This window comes from Hemiscyllium ocellatum, chromosome 10 (assembly GCF_020745735.1).
Source record: "Hemiscyllium ocellatum isolate sHemOce1 chromosome 10, sHemOce1.pat.X.cur, whole genome shotgun sequence".
In the NCBI taxonomy this organism is placed as follows: domain Eukaryota; kingdom Metazoa; phylum Chordata; class Chondrichthyes; order Orectolobiformes; family Hemiscylliidae; genus Hemiscyllium; species Hemiscyllium ocellatum.
The window spans coordinates 85,507,131-85,530,408 of NC_083410.1; the positions used below are offsets into that span (position 1 = coordinate 85,507,131).

The window sequence follows — 23,278 nt, forward strand, 5'->3', positions numbered from 1 at the left end:
TATATAACAACAATCTAACATGTTCCCCTGCACACCATCTTTATAGACCCTTCACCCCTTGCAGGTTGGCATCGACAAATCACAAGCCTCTCCATATCACCATGTCAGCTCCTGGTCCGATGTACATGCCAGTTCAGCCCTTCCACAATTTACCACTGAGTGCAGGGTCAAGGACGGCTTGCATGCTTCTGTCAATACAGTGAAATACAGACCTCATGCATCTGCACAGGATACATCTTAAGGATCGCTTTTTGCTTTCGCAGCACTCACTAACTTTGTGCATGTCTTATTTTGAGTTGCCAGCCTCTGTCTACTTCGCATTGCCCTCTTCGCATACAGACACAGAATTCAGCACTGAATTATGGGCTTACAGCCTCTTCATCTCATTGTGCTTCAGTGCAGCCATTGTTGGGTGCACTAAACATGCCACTGTGTGGCTCCATGCTATATCAATGTCACATCTGCAGCATGTGCCAAGAGTTTATGCGGCATACGGTCTACATGTGTTTCACAAAAAGGGTGATGTGCGAGAGTTGGAGGGGACCAGTCCACAGAGGGGTCAAGATAGTCAGTCAGAGGGTACTGCTATCCTCAAATGAGGCACACATCTGAGTCCAGTTCAGGAGTTCGGACATAGTCAGGAAGTTGGCCTTCCACCATCTGGGGCTAAGGGCACAGACAGTCCCCCAGGTCAAGTGCAACCATGGCGGGGATTACAGCAAAGTCACTCAGAGAGCTGTGGAGACATCAGTTTGGGGCTGGGCCATGCTCTATTAGGGTTGTCCTGTCAAGTCAGTCTTGGAGATTTGCTCAAAAATATCACGTAGCAGTCCATGGAGTACTGGGGAAAATGGACAACTAAAGACTGGGCTTGGACATCACTGGAGTAGACTCCACAGGGTGGGAGGGCAATTGGAAATAGCAGGGTGGGGCCCGCATAGTGAGTAGGATGGTCTTGGGAGTTATGGAAGGCTGGGGGGTGGTGGAGGAAGGGTCACACAAGTCATAGTTACACTAGCATCTACATACGGAGGGAGTAAAGCCAAGAAGGACAAGGGGAATTCGAAGGTAGTGGGTTCTGGTGGATAAGTGGGGCTATTAATATTAGAATAAAGGGGCTCAATTGTAATGAAGAGTGGCTGGAAGGTCAGAGGGTCCACAGAGACAACAACACAAAAGGGGGGGGGGGAGTTTCCTGTGTCATAGGTGGAACACAGTGCAAACTTCAGCTTTCTCCCCCTCCCCTTGCCACATAATGTCCATCTGAACAATCATCCAATGAGAGCATTGAACCTGCCTCCAGGGCGGGGGGAGTGTATTCTATTTCCTCACTACTAGCTGGGTGAAAACATTTCCAACGATAATACAAGGAGCCTGTCAGCTCCATGGCCCACGATACGTTTAGCACAGGAAGGCTGAAGCTCTGCCTTAAGCAGTGACCTAGGTATCCGTTTCCACATTGCAAAAAGGGCTGGTTCAAGGAGATCATTGAAGCTCAGCAAAACCTGAGGCTTCTGTTTAACGTTTCTCTCACAAGTTCCAGGAATCAGCATTTCTGTACAGAATTGTTGAGCCCTTACCGAGTGAAATACATGCCGCCAATAGACAGAAGGTTCCTGCCAGTATGTTGGAGAACAACGAGGGTCTGCGCCGTCCAAAACGATCGACCATCAGAATGCCAAGGATTGTTGCTAAAAGTTCCACTGCACCCACGACAAAGAGGTCTGTGTAACTGTCGCCTCCTTGGATTCCTAAACGCAAGATAAGCCCAAGGTACACCAAATTGTTTGTGAACCTGAAAGGTAAGGATACAATAGATGTAACAACTCTTGCTCCTCTGAACCTTGGACACTGATTACATTCACTGAGCACACTTCCTGCTAAAATCAGAACATAATCTATTTTTAATCTCTTGAAAGTTCCAATGAGGCTCTACAAGAATGGATTGGACAGAAATGAAAGAGACTTTTTACCCTAAGCATTTCATAGCTGCTCATGCTTAGAGGCTCATCAACACTAATGGCCAGTCCTCATGAAGTGATGAGGGTCGAGACTGTAGTGCTGGAAAGGTCAGGCAGCATCCGAGGAGCAGGAAAATCGATGTTTCGGGCAAAAGCTCATGATTCCTGATGAAGGACTTACGCCCAAAATGTCGATTGTCCTGCTCCTCGGATGTCACCTGACCTGCTGTGCTTTTCCAGCACACTTTCGACACTGATCTTCAGCATCTGCAGTCCTAACTTTCTCCTCATGAAGTAATGGGGCATTGCCATTTAGACCAAGTACCAATTTCAACCAGAATGTGACCCTGAGTCTACAGGTTGTCATTTGGAGCCACAGCCAATGGTCCCTTCATCAATCAGCATGTGTACCCTCTCCCCTGAACACTGCGCTTCCTCCAGTCCCAAATGATCGTTAGGATTTAGTGGTTCACCCAATGAAAATCCTTCAAGTTTACTAATTACTTTTTCATATTCACTTCCAGTGTTGGGGAGGTTGGCAGAGCATTTATCACCTGTTCCGAATTCCCCTTGAGTAAGGAGTAAAGTCACTATTACCCTACCAGACTATAGGGCTGCTCTCTCCTTAGACAGAGGGAGAGAGACAACTGATGGTGGTTTAACCCGAGATCACTACACCTCAGGCATGATGGGGGTTGAGGGAAGCTGGTTGAGAAGGAGAGACTATCAGAGGTAACCTCAGCCGGTGCAGGAGTTGAATCCATGTTGTTTGCATCATTCTGCATTACAAACCAGTCATCCAATCAACTGAGCAAACCAAGTTTGAAGGTGGTGTCGAATCATCAGCATCATAGAGGCACAGAGATGTACTGCACTGAAACAGACTCTTCAGTTTAACTCATCCATGCCAACCAGATATCCTAAATTTGCCAGCTCTTGGCCCATATCTCTCCAAACCCTTCCTATTCATGTACCCATCCAGATGCCTTTTAAATGCTTTAATGTGCCAGCCTCCACCACTTTCTCTGGCAGCTCATTACACACACACACACACACACACACACACACACAACCCTCTGCATGAAAAGTTGCCCTGAAGGTCCCTTTCGAATCTTTCCTCTCTCACATTAAACCTATACCCTTTAGTTTTGGACTCCTCTACCCTGGAGAAAAGACTTTGGCTGTTCGCCCTACCCATGCCCCTCCTGATTTTATAAACCTCTATAAGTTCACCCCAAGCCAATACTGCTCCGTGGAAAACAGCTCCAGCCTGTTCAGCCTCTCCCTAAAGCTCAAACCCTGGCAACATCCTTGTAAATCATTTCTAAACCCTTTAAAGTTTAACAACATCTTTCCTATAGCAGGGAGATCACGCAATATTCCAACAGTGGCCTAACCAATGTCCTGTATAGCCGCAACATGACCTCCCAACTCCTGTACTCAATACTCTGACCAATAAAGGAAAGCATACCAAATGCCTTCTTCACTATCCTATCTACCTGCGACTCTACTTTCAAGGAGCTATGAACCTGCACTCCAAGGTCTCTTTGTTCAGCAACACTCCTCAGGACCTTCTTGAATACAACTGAAAACCTTGCTAGGCCATTCCACGGTGCAGTTAAACGTGAACCATATATTGTCTGGTTTTATATATAGGCCAGATGGGATCAGAAAACCAGAGGACGTATCTACCAACCTAAAATTTTCTGGTTTAGCTGAAATGAAATGAAATGACAAAAAATGAGATGAAATCTGGTCTGTTCAAATGTCAATGGTCAGATGATGACTTAATGATTAGAAAAGTTCAAACGTTTCCGTTTCTTTTTGAAGTAATGTATGTAAGTTAAAATAAATGTTTTAAGCTAAGCAGGAATGGTCTAAACGATCACAGCAACCCTGAACTGTTGGGGTCTTGTTTTAAATCTGACTCAGTGAACTAGAAAATAACTTGACTATTTATCAGTTAAACGCAGTGTGCTTCAACACAGAATTGGTTGATTGGATGATGTAAAGGTGGCAGCAGTGTGAGCAAGCTCAGCTTGAGGTCAAAGTTCATTAAGACCAAGCGAAGAGCCCCTTTCCAGGGAAACAAGTAATGACTAATTGGTCAAGCTGGCCCTGGAAAATGGGACACACATTTGTGAGTCAGGCCAGTAGTCAAACTGATCAAATTGCTGGAGATTGAACAATGTCAGAGTTTGAACATTACGCCTTGTTTGTTTGGAAAAGAGTATGAGAAAGCCTGCCTGAGGGCAGTTAAATTGGGGTGTGTTCAGTTATTGGACCTTCCCAGTGCCTCAAATGCATTATTTTGTGTATGTAAGAGATGTCTTTGGTTTGTTGAATAAAGTCAAACTCCAATGGTTTTATTTCCTTGAATTGATACTGTCCAGAACCGCATGGCTATGTATATACATATTTATATTTCTTATGAATAAGTTATATTTTGAAATAAAAAGTAAAGATAAAAGTAAGGTAGCTCAGGAGAGGATGTCTAGTCAGCAACTAGAGATTGAGACAGAGCAGGGTGAGCACCTGTTTTGATCTGATCCTCCATGTAAATGGGTTCACTTCCAATTGCAAGCATTGTATGGGTAAGCTGGAGTGTATTGTTATTTGTGTAGTATTTTGCTTCAGTAAATAACATTGGGTATATCCCAATGCTAGGATTGCCTTGTGTTTTTGACATTCCGAGTAAACTTGTTGGAGCCAGGAAGGTGGGAATTGAAGTCTACAAGAGTTACATATAGGCCAGACCAGTTTGGAATGATGAAATCTCCCTTACTAAAGGACATCCATCATCCTGGGGGGAGATAATTAGGTCCTGCTGAAACAACAGAGATGCCATGACAGAATTGGTGAGGATGGAGAGCATGAGTTATAGACTAGGGAAGCCTAGCTATTCTTTAGAATGGTTTGCTGTTTCCTCCATAACATTGCATTTACACAGAATGTCCACATCCTTTTGTGTTCTATCACCTTTCACCGGGAATACTGCTTATGGTCTACAATTTTGCAACGCTGTGTTTCAGCCTTGCTGATGTACGAGGGATTTTCCAACAAAGAAGGAAATGGTAGCAAAAAAAATAAAATTCAAAATGGCTTCGCATTCACTTCAATGGGCTGTGTTGCTCTCTTAATGGAAATGTATTGAAATTCTTTGGTCAGAGCCAGTATAACTCTCCAGATCGTCTTGGGGAAAACGCAGTATTCTGCAGAGTTTAGGCTTGGTGGTCTACAAACCCCATGGGGTAGATGTTTATAAGTAAGAAATAAAATTTATTCTGTGATTCCTCATTCTCATTTGTCCAATCAATCCTTTACAATTTCCTCCTCCAACAGAAGAGAGGTAAATGTGATTAGTGACATTTCTCCAGTCGAAAAATTGACTTTCCCCAGCCCTTACAGTACACCGTAGAAACTTCTAGAGAAACACCAAAGGGTCAAAAGCAGCAAATGTTGATTTTGGTACAAAGCTTCTAAAAGTTTGATCTCAATGACACTGGCCTACTCAGTGTCATAGATTCCTGAGGGATGACTGTGTGCTCCTTATTGAATGAACCTTACCAGCCATGCTAAGACCTATCTGATGCCATGGGGGTGACATCATAAACATGGCACAAGGAACTTGGATCACCCGCCTGGCACAATCCAGCCACTGGCTAATCCTGCCAGAAGTGGATGAGCATCAGAAGCAGCCACAGCCTCTAAACCCAGAGGGGGCACATAGCAATTCATTCCAGTTAACAGCCACTTGGAATGCTATTGGAATCTTCCCAGCTACAAATGATCCTCAAACTATGGTCAAAGCTCAGCAACTCCCTAGTGACAGGCTGTAGAAGTTAACCAAGTCCTTCCACCACCAACCTGCATCCCAGCATCACCTCTGCCTCAGGGCAACAGCTATTGTCACAGGTCATCCAGAAAAGAGGGTCACAATTATCACTTAGAAACAGTGCCCCCAAATTATTTTAAAATGTTCCTACATCTTCGAAGAGTGCCTCCATCTTGATGTCCTTCTGCATGCTGGAGTGGCATTCCATGTTGGCATCTCTGCGGGCCCTCACATTGGGCCAACCATGTTCATACCCTACCTGCATTCTTTAATGGAATTATTTTCTGTCGAGGTGATATCTACATCAGGAAGGTGGCACAGGTGGGCACCCTTATGGTGGTGGGACCCACACTCAGTTCCAACCTCAGGAAATCATTAAAAGCAGTGAGAATCTGCCTCTAATGCAGATGCAGGGCACTCAAGTTAAGTTTTGAGGTGGTGATTAGTAACACTGCTCCAGAATGTAAGGCCCATGTGCAATTCTGGCTGGGTGAATTTTTAACCACGTCAACTCTGGTTTATGAATCTTTGGGGTGAGGTTGTGTCAATAAAGCACACCACTCCATTTTTCCTTTACTCTGACAACCCATTAATTGAGGGGTAAAAAGAGTTACACAGGTATTATAGATTGTCACTTAACAGGTAGGTGGTTTCCAGCAATAAGCTGTGCCAGTTTGCATGATGTTCAAATTTACCTGATTATCTCCTGTAAGTAAATTGACTTCATGAGTATTCCTGCGTGTGTGACAAATGAACATTTTCCCCTCTTCGTATTGAACAATAATATTCCTTCTGCCTAATTTTTTTTAACACCATCCGTACTGTTTGAAGTCTAGTCATGCACCGAAATTTGCTGGCGTTGTGACAACTGCTGACTCATCATACCCTGATCCCCAAACATCTCCATACATACACTTCCAATGGGATTCATTCCAGATCAAGGCAGGATGATTTTCCACTGCCTAAAGCATTCCTTCTGCAATACTGAACTAAGCACAATATTGGTTGGGCTGGGGGTCTTCCAGGTCTGTAAGGGCTTTTTATTCAATGGCATTCGAAGTAACCCTTAAGTACAAGCGTCATACAATTCAGACAGAAAAGATGTCTTAAGTATTCAATAACACATTTGAGCAACTCACATGTAGTTTAAATAAATTACCTTACCATGAATACATTAAAATAAGTGTTCGCTTTCTCATTTGTGGTGTTCTGAACAGATCCAGGAGGGAAGGATTCTTTATTTCTTCAGAACTATTCTCTCCTCTTACCATCTGAAAAGCACCAGTAAAAATACCATGTCATTGGAAGGGTAGTTCATTGTTCAAAGTGCTTTTGTGCCGGTGAAGTCATTTTGAAGTATAGGAACTGTTCTTTATTTCAGAAAATGGCGTAGTTTCTTCTCAACAGGGTCTTAAAAATAGTGTCATAAATGTGTCGCTATGATGGTATAGATTGTGTAAAGTGTTAATCGTTTTTTTTAAAATGGGCACCGAACATGGTTTAAATGTGACAGCTCGCCGCCTACACAGACAGTAACAACTGTGCAACCACTTTCATCTGCCATAGGACCCACCCTCTTTGGCTTAGAATAGACACCAGAGCAGGGAAATGGCTCCAGCGTGGAGCTGGACAGCTACCTCAGCCCTGGGAGGGTCCAGCAGTTTGCCGTCACCACAGGGATGCACACAGCTACCCCAGAGGGGCAAGACCAGCAGCAAATGGACACTATTAACCTTGTAAATTGTTAAAATGGGGTTTAAAGTTGCCAGCATCAATGTGCGTAGCATCAAATCGGCTATGCGATGTGTTTCTACGATGGCCTTCCTGGCCAGCGTTAAAGCCGACCTCCTGTTTCTGCAGGAGTGTGGGATACCGCACCTCAGCAGCTACAGGAGATGGTTGAGCTTATGAGCCCATGAGCCGTCAGTTTGGTCGGGGGCAACGATAGCCGCGCCTCTGGCCTGGGTATCCTGTTGCGAGGAGGCAACTTCACCATCTCCGAGGTTAAGGAGGTGGTGGGCGGGCACCTCCTCATCACTGACGTCAGGTACAGGAATGCTCCCCTGAGACTGATTAATGTGTACGCCCCAGTGGGTAATTGTGAATGGTTGGCCGTCCTGCAGCAGCTTCCACTGTTGCTGGCTACGTCCAGGCCGGTCATTCTGGCCGGAGACTTCAACTGTATCATTGATGCAGATGGACGATCCGGCGGGGAGGACAGTAAACTGGACGCCACATCCACAGCCCTGATGGAAACGGTAAACGATGCCAAGCTGCACGACGTCTTCAGCACCCCTGCAAACAGAGCGCAGCGTAGATACACCTGGTCACGGGCAGACGGGTCTATCCGCTCAAGGATAGATTACCTGTTTGTGTCCCGAACGTTCTCGGTCAGATCCACCGACGTCAAGCCGGTGTTCTTCACTGACCACTGCCTCCTGCTGGCCGACTGTCACCTACAGGACAAGCAGCGGGCGGGTAAGGGAACGTGGAAGCTGAACACAAAGCTGTTGACCCCGGGAAACATTGAGAAGGTTGGAGAACCATGAAACCCCTCTTTGAGTCCGCATCGGACTGGTGGGAAACAGTAAAAGGGAACATCAAGAGGTTCTTCATCCTCAAAGGTATTCAGGAGGCAAGAGAGAGGCGGGGAAAACTGTCCCAGCTCCAGGAAAGTATGCAGAACCTGCTCCTGCTGCAGACGATGGGAGTCGATGTCACGGAGGACCTCAAGGAGGTGAAGGGCAAGCAAGCCTCGCTCTTTGCCTCGGAGGCCTCCAAGATAATTTTCCGGTCCAGGGTCCGCTCGGTGGAGCAGGACAAGACATGCTCACGTTTCTTTTTCCAGAAGGTGCACAAAGAGAGCTCTGTGCTCAGCAGCCTGAAGGAAGAAGACGGCTCGATAACGTCATCTCAGGCTGACGTCATGAGGATCAGCAAATCCTTCTATGCCAGTCTGTATGACGTGAAGCCGACCGACAGCGCGGCCTCCCAGTCGTTCCTGTCGTCTATCACGGAGGTCTTAGATGACAGAACACGCAAGAGGCTGAACCAGCCGCTATCTCTGGACGAGCTGACCAAGGTCCTCGAGTCCTTCGAAAAGAATAAAACTCCCGGAAGCGATGGCTTACCGGTCGAGCTCTATTCCGCTCTGTGGGACTTGATTGGCCAGGACCTGCTGGAGGTGTATGTCAGTATGCTTCAGGCAGGTACCATGAGTGAATCCATGAGGAAAGGCATCATCACCCTCATCTACAAGCGGAAGGGGGAGAGGGAGGAACTCAAACATTGGAGACCAGTCTCGCTGTTGAATGTGGATTACAAAATCCTGTCAAAGGTAATCGCCAACCGGGTCAGGTCTGCTCTGGGGTCGGTGATTCACCCTGACCAAACCTGTGCTGTACTGGGCAGGAAGGTCACTGAGAGTCTCGCATTCCTCAGGGATACGATCGCCTACGTGCAGGACAGAGGATTGGATGCCTGCCTGATCAGCCTGGACCAGGAGAAAGCCTTTGACAGGATATCACACAGGTATATGAGAGATGTTCTCTCCAAAATGGGCTTTGGGGAGGGAATCTGCAATTGGATCAGACTGCTCTGCACCAACATTGTCAGTGCAGTCTCAATCAATGGGTGGGAATCAGATAGCTTCCCAGTCAGATGTGGAGTCAGGCAGGGCTGCCCTCTCTCTCCTGCCTTGTTTGTATGCTGTATAGAGCCATTTGCTGAGTCCATCAGGAAGGATGCGAGCCTGAGAGGGGTGACTATTCCTGGCAGCGGTAGCCTGCAGGTTAAGGCCTCCCTGTACATGGATGACGTCGCCGTTTTCTGCTCGGATCCACTGTCCGTGCGCAGACTCATGTGCATATATGACCAGTTCAAACGGGCGTCGGGGGCCAAGGTAAACCGAGGCAAGAGCGAGGCCATGCTCTTCGGCAACTGGGCCGACCAATCCTCCATCCCCTTCACTGTCAGGACTGACCACCTGAAGGTGCTGGGTATTTGGTTCAGGGGGGCTGGGGCGTGCGCCAAGTCTTGGGGGGAGGGTATCAGCAAAGTGAGGCAGAAACTGGGCAGATGGAAGCTACGGTCGCTCTCCATTGTGGGAAAAAACCTGGTCATCAGGTGTGAGGCACTGTCATTGCTGTTATACGTGGCACAGGTCTGGCCTATTCCCAGAACCTGTGCCACTGCAGTCACCCGGGCCATCTTCCAGTTTATATGGAGATAAAGATGGACTGGGTCCGAAGAGACTCGATGTATAAAGAGCTGGGCAACGAGAGAAAAAATACACCCAATGCCACCCTCACCCTGATGGCCACCTTTGTGTGTGGCTGCATCAAGCTGTGCGTGGATCCCTGGTACGCAAACACCAAGTGTCACTACGTACTGAGGTTCTACCTGTCCCCGGTGTTGCGAAGGATGGGCCTGGCCTCGCTGCCGCGGAACACTCCGAGTAGTTGGACCGTTCCGTATCATCTGTCCTTTGTGGAGAAGTTTACGAAGAAAAACACCTTTGACCACAAGTTCATCAGGAAGTGGTCAGCACGTAGTGTCCTTGAGACCCTTCGGGAAAAGGAGAGGGCGGATCCTATCGAGCGGTTCCCTGAGCAGACTGTCAAAGACATTTGGCAGAATGCCTCATCGCCATAACTTTCCAACAAGCACCAAGACATGGCTTGGCTGGTGGTGAGAAGGGCTCTGCCTGTGAGATCGTTTATTCAGTCCTGGACTCTCAGCCGCTCTCGAAGTGGCTGCGGGGGAACGAGACTGTCACACACCTCCTTCTGGAATGTGCCTAAGCAGAAGAAATTTGGAGAGGAATGCAGTGGTGTTTGTCGAGGTTCGTCCCGAGCAGCGCCGTTACGCGGGACTCCGTGCTCTACGGCCTGTTCCCCAGGACGCACACCAAGACGAACATCAACTGTGCCTGGAGGATCATCAACTCGGTGAAAGACGCTCTCTGGGTGGTCCGAAACCTGTTGATCTTCCAGCTGAAGGAGTTGACCCCAACTGAGTGTTGCAGACTGGCACATTCCAAGGTCCAGGACTACTTGTTGAGGGACGCGCTGAAGCTTGGGGCAGCTGCCGCCAAGGCGCGGTGGGGAAAGACGACCGTGTAACATCTGCCTGCCTAAAGAAGAACAGGGAGCCCGCGCAGTCATTTGGGCTCTGCTGACGTCTCAGCGGAAGAGCTGGATAGTAAATGTACAGACTTGTATATAGGAAAAATAAATTTCGATGTCTGTATGTAAAGTAATGTAATGTGTGCACAAGAATGGCATGACCAATTGTATAGAGAGCCAAGTAATTTTATGAATAAAGCATATTTTTGAAATAAAAAAAAGCCTCACAACTGAGCAGATGGCCCAACACAGGTGGTGTGCTGTCTGCCATTCAGCTCCTCAGCCAATATAATGATAGAATCCCCACAGTGTAAAAGCAGATCATTTGGCCCATTGAGCCCACACTGACCCCACCCCTCAAAGAGCATCTCACCAAAACCCAATATAAGGCAAAAGTTCTGACTGAGCACTCTGAGCAGTACTTAGACTGGTAGCAGAGGGCACCTATCAATTACAGTGTGGGAATTCCTGAGTGAAGGCTATTCCCATTGCCTGGACTGAGGTCTGCTAAGTACTATGACAAAGGTCCTGGCTTTGTGTTGGTGCTAGACAGCACAGCTAAACAGCAATGATATGAGCCAGGTATCGCTGGCTGAAAAGGGGCAAGGCAAGGCAATGTAAGTTGTGAGCATTCAGGTTGGCTCAGAGTGAGCAAGTACTATGATTCCGAGCCAGGAGCCCAGAACTGGTTCCTGGTGCAGTCCGTGAGCTGGGTTGTGTGCCTGAACACACAGTGTCCTTGCTGCAGCATTACAATGAGATTGTACCCGTTGAAGTGTAAGTGAATTGGAGATGTGCCATGAGGGTTCTTAGAGGCTAGCACATGTTGGTTACCGATGTCAGTGAACATGGGATGTGTGTAGCCGGTTCCCTTGGAACATCCCTGTGATGTCAGTGCCTGGAGTCCAACATGGAGGTATTTTGGAGCAAGCGATGAGTTGAATCTACCAGATACATGCTCTGATGCCCATGCTGAGGTTTCCTGATGTCTAGTTTGCTTAGCGAGTTTGGTACAATCAATTTCAGTGGAATAATAATGAGGTGAGCTCAGCTGTCAGCGATGATCTTCACAAATCTTTGGGCGGCACGGTGGCACGGTGGTTAGCACTGCTGTCTCACAGCGCCAGAGACCTGGGTTCAACTCCCGCCTCAGGCGACTGACTGTGTGGAGTTTGCATGTTCTCCCCGTGTCTGCGTGGGTTTCCTCCGGGTGCTCCGGTTTCCTCCCACAGTCCAAAGATGTGCGGGTCAGGTGAATTGGCCATGCTAAATTGCCCATAGTGTTAGGTAAGGGGCAAATGTAGGGGTATGGGTGGGTTTCGCTTCAGCGGGTCGGTGTGGACTTGTTGGGCCAAAGGGCCTGTTTCCACACTGTAAGTAATCTAATCTAATCTAATCTAAATGATGATCCCCATCAACTGGCAGCTTACCACTGCCCTGTGAGAATCTCTTGTGCAAAATGTAAAAGATGAGTTGAGATAATCTTGACATTGAAATGTGGCTCACCAGATTCCTGTCCTGATTTTGCCACCCATCCCACTGCAGCTCATGTTGGTCAGACCACTGTAAGACTTTGCCCCATGTCTCCGCACCCAGACTGTGTGACATTAATAGAATGGGTGCAACCCATGCAACATGAACATGAAGCCATTCAAGACCGAAGCATTTTGGTGATTTTCCAGATCTCCCTGGGTAACATAGATGTTTTTCTGCCTTTCCTTCTACACAAATCTTCAAATTCTCTGGCTGTAGCCTTTATAAATCTTCCTGTTAAAATTGCACTCAATTATTGAGCCCCAGTCCTTTTGATTTTTTATTTTTTTTCCTGACCTTTTTTTCTTCTGCAAGAGTCTTTCACTAGATTTTTGAAAGTTTGCCTATTTTAATCTTAAATAAATTCTGAGGCCTTCTCAATCCTCCAGTCCCAGCCTCAATTTCTTGTGTTCTTTTCACTGTACTTTGCAACTTCTCAATTTTAATGATGGCAAGGCTCATTGTGAGAAGTGAGAGCTCTGTTTTACACTCTCTGGTCTTTCCTTTCTGGTGTTTGCACAGTTTTTTTTAATATAAAGTTGTTTCTTTTTTCCTTAGGGATCACTAACTTTATTTCCTGAATCCTTCCATTTCAGAGCTCCTTAAAGAACCTCCTTCACTAAGATCGTTGTATTTTCAAAGTGTAGCTGGCATTTCTTTGCTTTCCTGGCCCAAACCTTTCTCCCAGCACTTCTTATTAGCTACTGAATGAAGTTGTGCTTCTGGAGTTCTAAGCTAGCCTTTTATGCTGCTTCCATTGTGGCTGTTGTCTCTCCCTCTGTCCATAATCATATTTCAGCTACTGACTGGCTGTGATTCCACTAAATCTCCTCTTCTTCTGGTAAACTCCTTTGTTCAAAGTATTTTCTAGGTTCTCAGAGTGTTTTTCACTTCATGGTAGGGATCAGATTCGTGCTTCTGCAACCCTGGAACATTTTTCCACTCCTTACCACCTCTACCAGTATATGCTACTCGGCAAGTGTTTTTCAGGTAGTTCATTTCACCAGTTCTCCTTTGTGGTTAGCTTACTTTGTGATTAGTGGTAGAGGACACACTGCCATAGATTATATACAAAAGAGGCTCTGTTTTTGATAACAAGAAGGGTTATTGCTGAATATTAAGATACTTTTGATCAGCCATGCTTTCTAGGACTTTGAGACCTGGTCCCAATTTGTTTGTTCCCTTTGAAAACTGCTTCAGAACATAGCATGAACATTAACTCATTCAGAATGATTACCTTATACACCAAATTCCACTCGAGGTACGAGTTCCTTCTTTCTACCTCATCAAGCGTGTACGATTGAGAGCCATTCACGTTAATGGTTCAGACAATATCTCGGCCAAAAGACAATGGAAGGGACTGTGCCCAGCAAGCTTGAGACACTTGTGACTTCAACTTTTAAACTGAAACTACAGATAGCTTTTTCCTGGAGCTAATATATACCCGTTAAATGTACTCAGTATGAAATAACCTCTTCAGGGTTTTATCCCAACACTTCTGGTCTGGGACTAACACTCACTCTTCACTCTCAGGTAACTTAGTTCATTACATATCCTTCCCTTCTCAGGAGCACTTGTCTCCACAGCCATCCTATTTCAATAGGACTGCTTCAATCTCAAAGTAAAATTATTTTTTTTTAATTCTCTAACCTTTGGGTGTTTCCCCAAAAGTCTCTAGCAACTTTGAGAGTCCAATTATTTACCTTGCTGAGTTGCAAAATAATTTTTAAAATGCATAAAACTCCATGAGTGGTGCACACAAACCCATTCATTCTAAAGCCCGGCCTCAAAGCCTGCTTCTGAGATAAAGCCACAGAAACACTTCAATTTATTTGTTAACTTCAGGCACACAGGAAAACCCATGTCGCTCACAAAACAAGAATCCAAGAACCCAATCTTGGAGCGAATGATATTAAAACATACAGATGTTTTTTAAAAAGCCTGAACAGGGGTTGGGGAAATGGGAGTAGTCAGACCTTCTCTAAATGTGTGCTTCAATTCTACTCTCTTATTTTGGTCTCATTACAGATCCTTTATAGGTGACAGCAGAACAGCAGAAATACCAAAGTCACCCCTAAGTGTACTTAGGCCAAGACATGTCCATGACAAAACCGTTGCTTTTTTATGTTATCAGTATATATGATCGCTATAAGATATTATATAATTTGTTCGCTGGGTTTCTTATTCATGAATAGTTTAGATTTCATTATGGATATGATTTGGCTGTTAATTTATGTTGGACTTATGTTGGCAAGGTTAGATCTCATGGTATACAGGGAGAATTAGCCAACTGGATACAGAACTGGCTCAAAGATAATAGACAGAGGGTTGTTTTTCAGACTGGAGGCCTGTGACCAGCGGGGTGCCACAAGGATCGGTGCTAGGTTCTCTACTGTTTGTCATTTATATAAATGATTTGGATGTGAGCATAAGAGGCATAGTTAGTAAGTTTGCAGATGACGCCAAAATTGGAGGTGTCGTGGACAGCGAAAAAGGTTACCTCAGATTACAATGGGACCTTGATCAGAGGGGTCAATGGGCTGAGAAGTGGGAGATGGAGTTTAATTTAGTTAAATGTAAGGTCCTGCATTTTGGGAAAGCAAATCTTAACAGGGCTTATACACTTAATGGTAAGGTCCCAGGGAGTGTTGCTGGACAAAGAGACCTTGGAGTGCAGATTCATAGCTCCTTGAAAGTGGAGTCACAGGTAGAAAGGATAGTGAAGAAGGCGTTTGGTCAGAGTATTGAATACAGGAGTTGGGAGGTCATGTTGCGGCTGTACAGGAATTGGGTAGGCCACTGTTGGAATATTGCATGCAATTCTTGTCACCTTCCTATCGGAAAGATGTTGTGAAACTTGAAAGGGTTCATAAAAGATTTACAAGGATGTTGCCAGGGTTGGAGGATTTGAGATATAGGAAAACGTTGAATAGGCTGGTGCTGTTTTCCCTGGAGCGTCGGAGGCTGAGGGGTGACCTTATAGAGGTTCATACAGTCATGAGGGGCACGGATAGGATAAATAGACAAAGTCTTTTCCCTGGGGTGAGGGAGTCCGGAACTAGAGGGCATAGGTTTAGGCTGAGAGGGGAAAGATATGAAAGAGACTTAAGGGGCAACTTTTTCACGGAGGGAGTGGTACGTGTATGGAATGAGCTGCCAGAAGATGTGATGGAGGCTGGTACAATTGCTACATTTAAGAGGCATTTGGATGGGTATATGAATAGAAGGGTTTGGAGGGATATGGGCTGGGTGCTGGCAGGTGGGACTAGACTGGATTGGGATACCTGGTTGGCATGGACGGGTTGGACCGAAGGGTCCATGCTGTATATCTCCATGACTCTAAATAAATCTTGTCCATTATTTTCCTCATTTGCAGTGTAGTTCAGTAATTTCAGTGACCTTGGTTAAACAGTCCACACAGGGGGTCATAACAGTATCTTTAGTCTTTTACACATTTGAGGCTCTACACAGCATCAAGATTGGGGCATTTGAAATTCAGAGTTGGTTACCGATATCCAAGCACAAAACACAATCTATTACCTCTTTGTAAGTCGATGGGAGACTCTTGCCATTCTGTTCTGCAGTTTTCTGGGCAATCTGCAATGCTTCTTTGATCCGCTTGCGTGTCAACAACCACCGAGGAGATTCTGGGATTAAGCTAAAAGTGGAAAGAGTCAATAACATGCAATCAGTTCCATCGTGCAGCAAGCGTTTGTGGTGCAACATTAATCAATGGGAACATTTCCCGTAAATTTGAATTACCAGCAGTAAAGCAGCAGGACAAAGTTTGGAATGGTAATGGCCATTTGGATTCCTTTCCAAGATCTAATTAGATAGGCCAAACCAGGAAGTATCATTATCCCCGATGAGAAAGCTGCTTGTGTTACAACTATAATGACTCTCCTGTATCTCGGTCCAACCAGTTCTGTTGCTGAAAGAAAGAACAAGCTCATTTGCTCTGGAGGCTATAATGGTCGGAACACAATAAGACATCAAATATCATCTGACTATAACTGATGAGCTTTGAGCTGACAACAACAGACTAGAAGACTCTTGGGTATAGCAGCACATCTATGGAGAGTGAAACATTGTTGGATTATTGTGTCAACAGGAAGGATTTATGGATGGAAGCTGGCTTATGTTATTTAAAAATTGCAAAATTATACTTTTAAAGGGTATTTGCTAGAATCAAAACATATTCAGATGTAAGGTTTACCAATCACAGCATTGGTCAAGCATATCCCTCTTCCAAATAAACCTTGTAGGATTCGAAAAATCACAAACACTGGGTAAGTAGGTGCAACGGCAACAGCAATCCCAGAAACTCCCGTCCCAGCCAGACAGGCCAGTAAGCAAAGCTTTCGGCCAAACCTGCAAACAGAAAGACTGTTTCACTTAGGCAATGAAGGACTCAAAGTGGACAAGGCAATAATTAGACGGTGAGTGTCACATACCTATCTGCAGAATAGCCTGCGATCAGCGCTCCAAGGAAAAAGCCGATTTCAATACATGCTTGAGACATAACCACCTTCCAGGCATCGTCACATACAAGTTCATACTATGGGAGATGACAATACAGGAAGAGTTTATTAGCTGTAAAGATGTATCATGAATTTCTGAACCTCAAATGTTACAAATGCATCTAGTTCTTTCCTGATGTCATCGGCTTGCATCCGAACAGTTTCCTGGAATTTCACCCTCATACCTCCTTACTTTCCCGCAGCACTGTCAAACTCCCTTCCATTAATAATGAAGTTGCTTCATCCGGATAAATTCTGAAAATGAAGGGTTTCCACTGGGCAGCAAAAGCGTAATACTCAGATCTTCAATGTAAATGAAGGGTAAGGTTGGGAGAATTTTCTTTATGCAGTGGGCTGCTGGGATATCAAAGGAACAACAGTAAAGGTAAGGGAAAAAGAAAGACAAGGAAGGATAAATATTTGATGAAGGACACATTAAAAGGGACAGCTGTTTCAGAGAACTAATGCAGAAGTCAAAAGCTAAATAGCTCCTATCTCTACTGAAACTGGCTGTGTTTTTGTCACTTCCTAGTGTCCACTGCCATATTCATCAATTTCCCTACCTTCATCCTGTGCATCTGGAAATCCATGATCTCTACTCCATCCAGTATAAAATCTGAGAATAACTATTACCCTGTGGAGATTTTTGGCTTCACTCCCAAAGTCCCTGAGCTCAAAAGCAAGTTTGAATTTCCCATGAAACCAGGTTTGACCTTAGGTGTGAACTGAATCAGATTGTACATTATAGGGTGACTAAGGAATCCATGCGTCATGGTGCATTGAGGGGCCAACTCGCTAAGTTGGTTCGACAGATTAGGTTAATACCAGCATCATGAGGTTAGAGTCCCATTCCAGATGAGATAGACTTAGAGTTTGTCTGCTTGAGTAAAAGAAAACTCACAATACTGTGCTGTGGTTTGATAAATGGTTGCAAAGTATCTGCCTTTGGACCAAGGGATGAATTTAATATGACACATCTGAAATAATACGTGCGACTCCTCTTGAGTTCACTGAATCACTGCTCCAGTTTTGATATGACAGGTCAGCAGTGTTCCATGATATGAATAGAGATGGAGACAAGATTTGAGATTATGTGAGTAACATCTCCACTTATCAGCATAGAAATTGATGTTACTCAGATCCTGTTGCTGGACAGAATGGGAAGCATCGTCCTTCAAGGCATTGTAAATAAAACTGAACTTTGCAGAACTACTAGCAAACATTCTCAGTCCATCTGTGATGAGGGAAGCATTCACAAAATGTTTAGAGTTGGTTGAACAGCATCGAGTAATTGTCAAGATTATTACAATGAATTGAAGAGGAAATGTCAGCCATAAAAGACAATCCCTTTTGGGTGAGTAAGGACTAGCAAGAATATTACTGGTTTGCTAATATTAACCCTGCATCGGTGAAACAAATTTGATCTTTAGTTACCTCGCTGACAATTGTTGCTCGCGAACCAACAAAAGACCAGCCATTTTTGACAAGTTACATATATAGGTACCATAACTTGAATCTGCAACTAGTTAATCCTCTTTCGGAAATTGATTAAAACAAAGCTGGTAATTTAGTTGGTTAATTCTGCCACTAACTTCTTAGGCAGAAGATGGAATCTAAAACTCTAAAGTTGAAAAGTTAAGCTAGTCAATGAAGATAAAGTTAAAAATCACACAACACCAGGTTATAGTCCAACAGGTTTAATTGGAGGCACTACCTTTCAGAGCGACACTTCTTCATCTGGTGAAGGAGCAACACTCCAAAAGCTAGTGTTTCCAATTAAACCTGTTGGACTATAACCTGGTGTTGTGTGATTTTTCATTTTGTCCACCCCAGTCCAACATCAACACCTCCAAATAATGAAGATAATGGTGTTGTCAGAGATTGTGCAATTACAGGGAGTTGATTTTGCTCAGTTTCTTGAACAACTAGTTTGCAATACCAAGTGACACCAACGGCTCAATTCTTGCACTAACCATGGCCACCATAAAGGTTCTCTTTCTTGATCCCTCCATTGCCTGAGATGTGGTGATTACCAGGTTAAACCACCACCAGTTGCCTCTCTCTAACAAGAGATCAGCCATAAGGCTTGGTCAGTCTATGATGACTTTACCTTAAACTACAGTCCTTCCTCTTTTCATTCTTAGTTTGCAGCTTTGGTGGTTAACGTTTTTCTTTGTGTAAAATGTATAATCTCATTTAGAAAACAAAAGGGTGAAAATTGCCCCAGAGTTCTGTGGCTGGTCTCAGTATAAGGTGGAAAGGAAACAACTTGGAGCTGTTGCTAATGTAATAACACAATCTCACAATCATTGGCTGGGGACAGCTGGAGGGTTTGCACCCTGCACATTTCCTCCCCCTACTTGAGATGAGGTCGAAAGGACGTGGAAACACCAGCTCTACAGATCACAGAATGGAGAAGTCACGAAGACTTACTGCAATCTCTATAAATTATTCACAGATACAAATGAGACTTTACACATTACCACTCACCAGACGGAAAAAATAAACAGTCTTTATTGCCTTTACTTCCTGACATCCTATCAATAATTGACCAAGGTGACAGCAGGCATGAGAAGCATCAATTATGTGGGGCCTGTTGCCCTCAGAGCAGACCGGTTAAGGACACTTAATAGAATTTTTTTTAAATTTTGAGGGGTTTAGAGAGAGTGAGTAGGGATAAAGTATTGAATCATTAACCAGAGAACATACATTTAAAATCATTGGCAAAAGAATTTAAATTGAAAGTAGAAAATATGTTTTTCACAGAAAAATATTAGCACCTAAAATGCACAATTTGAAAGGCAGGCGGAAAAGGAGTCAATAAGGACCTTCACAACAAAATTACACAGATGATTTGAGGACTAATTTTCAGGGTTGGAAGGATAGAACTGATGGGACAAACCTGTGTAAGCACGATGGGCCAAATGGCCTTCTTCTGTGCTGTAACCTTCCGTGATTCTGTGAAACCTCCTGTTATACCTAGTGAAGTCAACCTTAAACAGGCTCACTTTCACAATTACCCATATGTGGACCAAAAGCGACTCGCAAGAAGATTACTGGTTTGCTAATATTCACCCTGCTGCACATCAGTGAAACAATTTTGAGCTTTACTTACCTCGCTGACAATTGTTGTTCGTGAACCATCAAAAGACCAACCATTTTGACAAGGTGTGCGAAGCAAATCTCCAGAATCATTGGTGATTAATGACACAGGATCTTCACAGCTGAGGAAAGTCGCATTCCAGTCTATCCCATAGCTTTCACAGCGACTGTGTGAGGGGCTGCCTGATCTCTCCAGAGGCACAGTATAATTCTTCTCCTGTTCCGGAGACCATCCACACCTTTGTCCCAGCACCAGTAAGCCAGGGGGACCCCTGCACCAGTGGTCTGGTGTCACTCCCAGGAAAATAAATGCAACAGTCAGGAAGGAAAATGTTACCCCATTTAAAGACAAGAGCAGGATAATCCACCTCTGGTATCTTCCAAACTCTCCGATGTCCTTTAAAATATCATCATAGGTTAACATTTTTGCCAGCTATGTTGGACAACGTGTTGCACAAAGAGACAAAGATTTACTGCTGTCCGTCTTTGCGGGCTCACATTCCTTCTATTGGACTGTCACGGTTCACTGATACACAGTGAAACTAGTACAGAGTTCACATCAACACCACAACTGAAAACTCTGCCAAACTGCTTCAACAAGGGTGACTATTCATAACAGCCCCCAAAATTCAGAAACAGCTCTGAATACAGTCTACCACACTAATGTGATTTCATGAAAACGTTATAGGGATATGAAAACTACGAGGGCAAATACTATGGACATACCTAGCCTATCCTTTGTTGCCCTAAAGAAGACAATAGTGGGCCATCTTCTTCAAGCACTGCAGCTCCTCGGGTTGAAGTGTTCCGTCAGTGCTGTTTGGCAGCATGTTCTAGCATTTTGTCCCAACGACAGCGATTTCCCTTCAAACTGGACTGATATGTAACTTGATTAGAAACTTCTGGAGCCGTAGACCTGCTTCCTTCTTGCTTCGAGGACCTGAAACTCACAGCTTGGGAGGTGCTATTACAGGAGCATTGGTGAATTGTTGCATTGTATCCTGAAGATGGCCGACACATTAAATTCAGTCTTTGGTCGGGGGAGCCAAGATGGCAGCGATCTGAGTAGATCTGCCTTGCTGAGCTCTGCACCCCAGCCCAGCTGGGGTGATATTTTTACCCACCCACCTACCTTACCTTGTTTCAGAGAACATTCATGTTAAATGGTTGCGAAACTGTTTAAATCCAATTGCAGTGGAGCCTCGATTGTCTGAGTGAGATGGGCAAGGAGTTCGGGTGGCTGGAAACAAGTGGTAGGTAATCCATGCGTGCTGGTTGTCTGAGTGTCTCTCCAGCAATTCACGTCATGGTGCTGGTTAGTCGATAGCTGATTGAGTGCCAGTTATCGAACATCTCTTGATTATCCAGCAGAATGCCGTTTAACTGATAACTGAATGCTGGGTTGCCTAGTGCTGTTTTTGCAAGGCCTTGGAATCTTTTTTAGATGGTCCAGGATTCGGATGGTTGGTGTTCTACTGTAAATCCTCTTTGAGCAAGTGAAGATGACTAAAGGAAAGCATACAGCCAAGCCCCAACACACGGGACACTCACCCAAGGCGTCGGGTGTGCCCACGACTGTGACTGTGGATGCAGCTGCAGCTCCCTCGGAAGCCAAGATAGAGGCACCCCCCAGCAGAGCGTCGCTGACGAACACGTGGCGATCAAGGAGTTGATGGAAGACAATTGTATTCAACTGGAACTGATTCGGTCATGCTACAAAAGCATGAGAAGGAGTTGGAAGGGCTCAGGAAACGAGTTGAATAGGTCAAGCAGCAGACCAGGGCATTGGAGACCGAGGTTGAGTCCTTGGTAAGGCGGATCCAGGCCTTTGGGACCCAGGTCCGGGCCTTGACTGAACAGGTCGATGATCTGGAAAACTGAGGTAGGAGGAAGAATCCCTGGGTCGTTGGGCTGTCGGTGGGAGTGGCAGGTGGGCAGCTAGCAAGTTTTTATGATGATTGGCTGCCACAGTTTCTTGGCTGGGATGCTGAGACAGACTGGGTCGAGGTTGACAGAGCTCACTAGATCGCCGTGCGCAGATCCGGTCTGGGTCAGCGCCCCTGCCCCTGCCCAGTCCTGGTACAATTTCAAAGCCACAGGGACAAGAACCCTGGAATCTTCTTGAAGGATGGGGAAAGATCCACAGACCCTGACTTATCAGGGAACTAAGGTCATGTTTTTCCAGGATTTTCTGTGGCAGTGAATCCGTAAAAGGGAATTGTTTGATGAGGTGAAGAGAAAATTAAGGGACCTTGGTATTCAACATTCATTGAGATATCCAGCAGTGCTTTGTATTACTCACAAGGAGATGGTGCAGTCAGTTGACTCCTTGGAAACATTTATTGGACACTTTAAAATAATTTGGATGGATTTATGGACATGGGCAATAATGTTTGGTTTTCTTTTTCTCTTGCTATGTTTTTTGTAACGTTACCCTTTTCTTAAAGAAGCTGCTGTTGGTGTTTTTTTTCTCTCCGATTAGGATTGGTGTCGGTATATACTGTAGTTGGGGGTGGGCAAAGTGTTCATTATTTTGTCTGTTTCCTTCTATTGCTTGGGTCTAGGGTGTGACTCAAGCTGGACAGGCGAATGGGAATGTGTGTGGGAGGTGGAAGCACTCTCTATGAGTAGGGGGTAATTAGTTTAGTGTTTTGGTTTTGTTGAATATGTGCTGTAAGTCAAATTCTTCCTCTTGGAAGGTCAGAAGTGGTTGTAAAGGATTGTGGCTAGCGGTGTTCTTAAAAGGTGCACCTGGAACATTAGAGGGATCCATTCACCAGTTAAAAGGATAAAAGTGCTGTCGGGCCTCAAAAAAGAGAGGGTGGATATTGCAGGAGACTCACCTTAACAACAAGAAACACTTCTTCACAGACGCTAGTTAATCTGTATTTGAGGATATGGGTGGCATAGTGGCTCAGTGGTTAGCACTGCTGCCTCATAACACCAGGGTCCCAGGTTCAATTCCAGCCTTGGCGACTGTGTGCGTGGCGTTTGCACATTCTCCCTGTGTCTGTGTGGGGTTCCTCCAGGTTTCCTCTCACAGTCCAAAGATGTGCAGGTTAGGTGAATTGGCCATGGTAAAATGCCCATAGTGTTAGATGCCTTAGTCAGAGGGAAATCAGTCTGGGTGGGTTACTCTTCGAAGGGTCTGTGTGTACTGGTTGGGCCGAAGGACCTGTTTCCACACTGTAGGGAATCTAT

At 45.1% G+C, this 23,278-nt stretch overlaps 1 protein-coding gene across 1 annotated transcript; it reads right to left on the reverse strand.

Moving 5' to 3' along the window:
* Positions 1-1,530: 1,530 nt before the first annotated feature.
* On the reverse strand, positions 1,531-20,501 carry LOC132819575 (solute carrier family 22 member 3-like). The gene is made up of 7 exons (XM_060831143.1): positions 20,091-20,501; positions 16,910-17,013; positions 16,672-16,826; positions 16,218-16,386; positions 15,996-16,113; positions 6,961-7,067; positions 1,531-1,795 (listed from the first exon to the last, which is right to left on the reverse strand). The coding sequence occupies exons 1-7, from the start codon at positions 20,499-20,501 to the stop codon at positions 1,531-1,533; spliced, it is 1,329 nt and encodes a 442-aa protein (XP_060687126.1).
* Between the last annotated feature and the right edge of the window lie 2,777 nt (positions 20,502-23,278).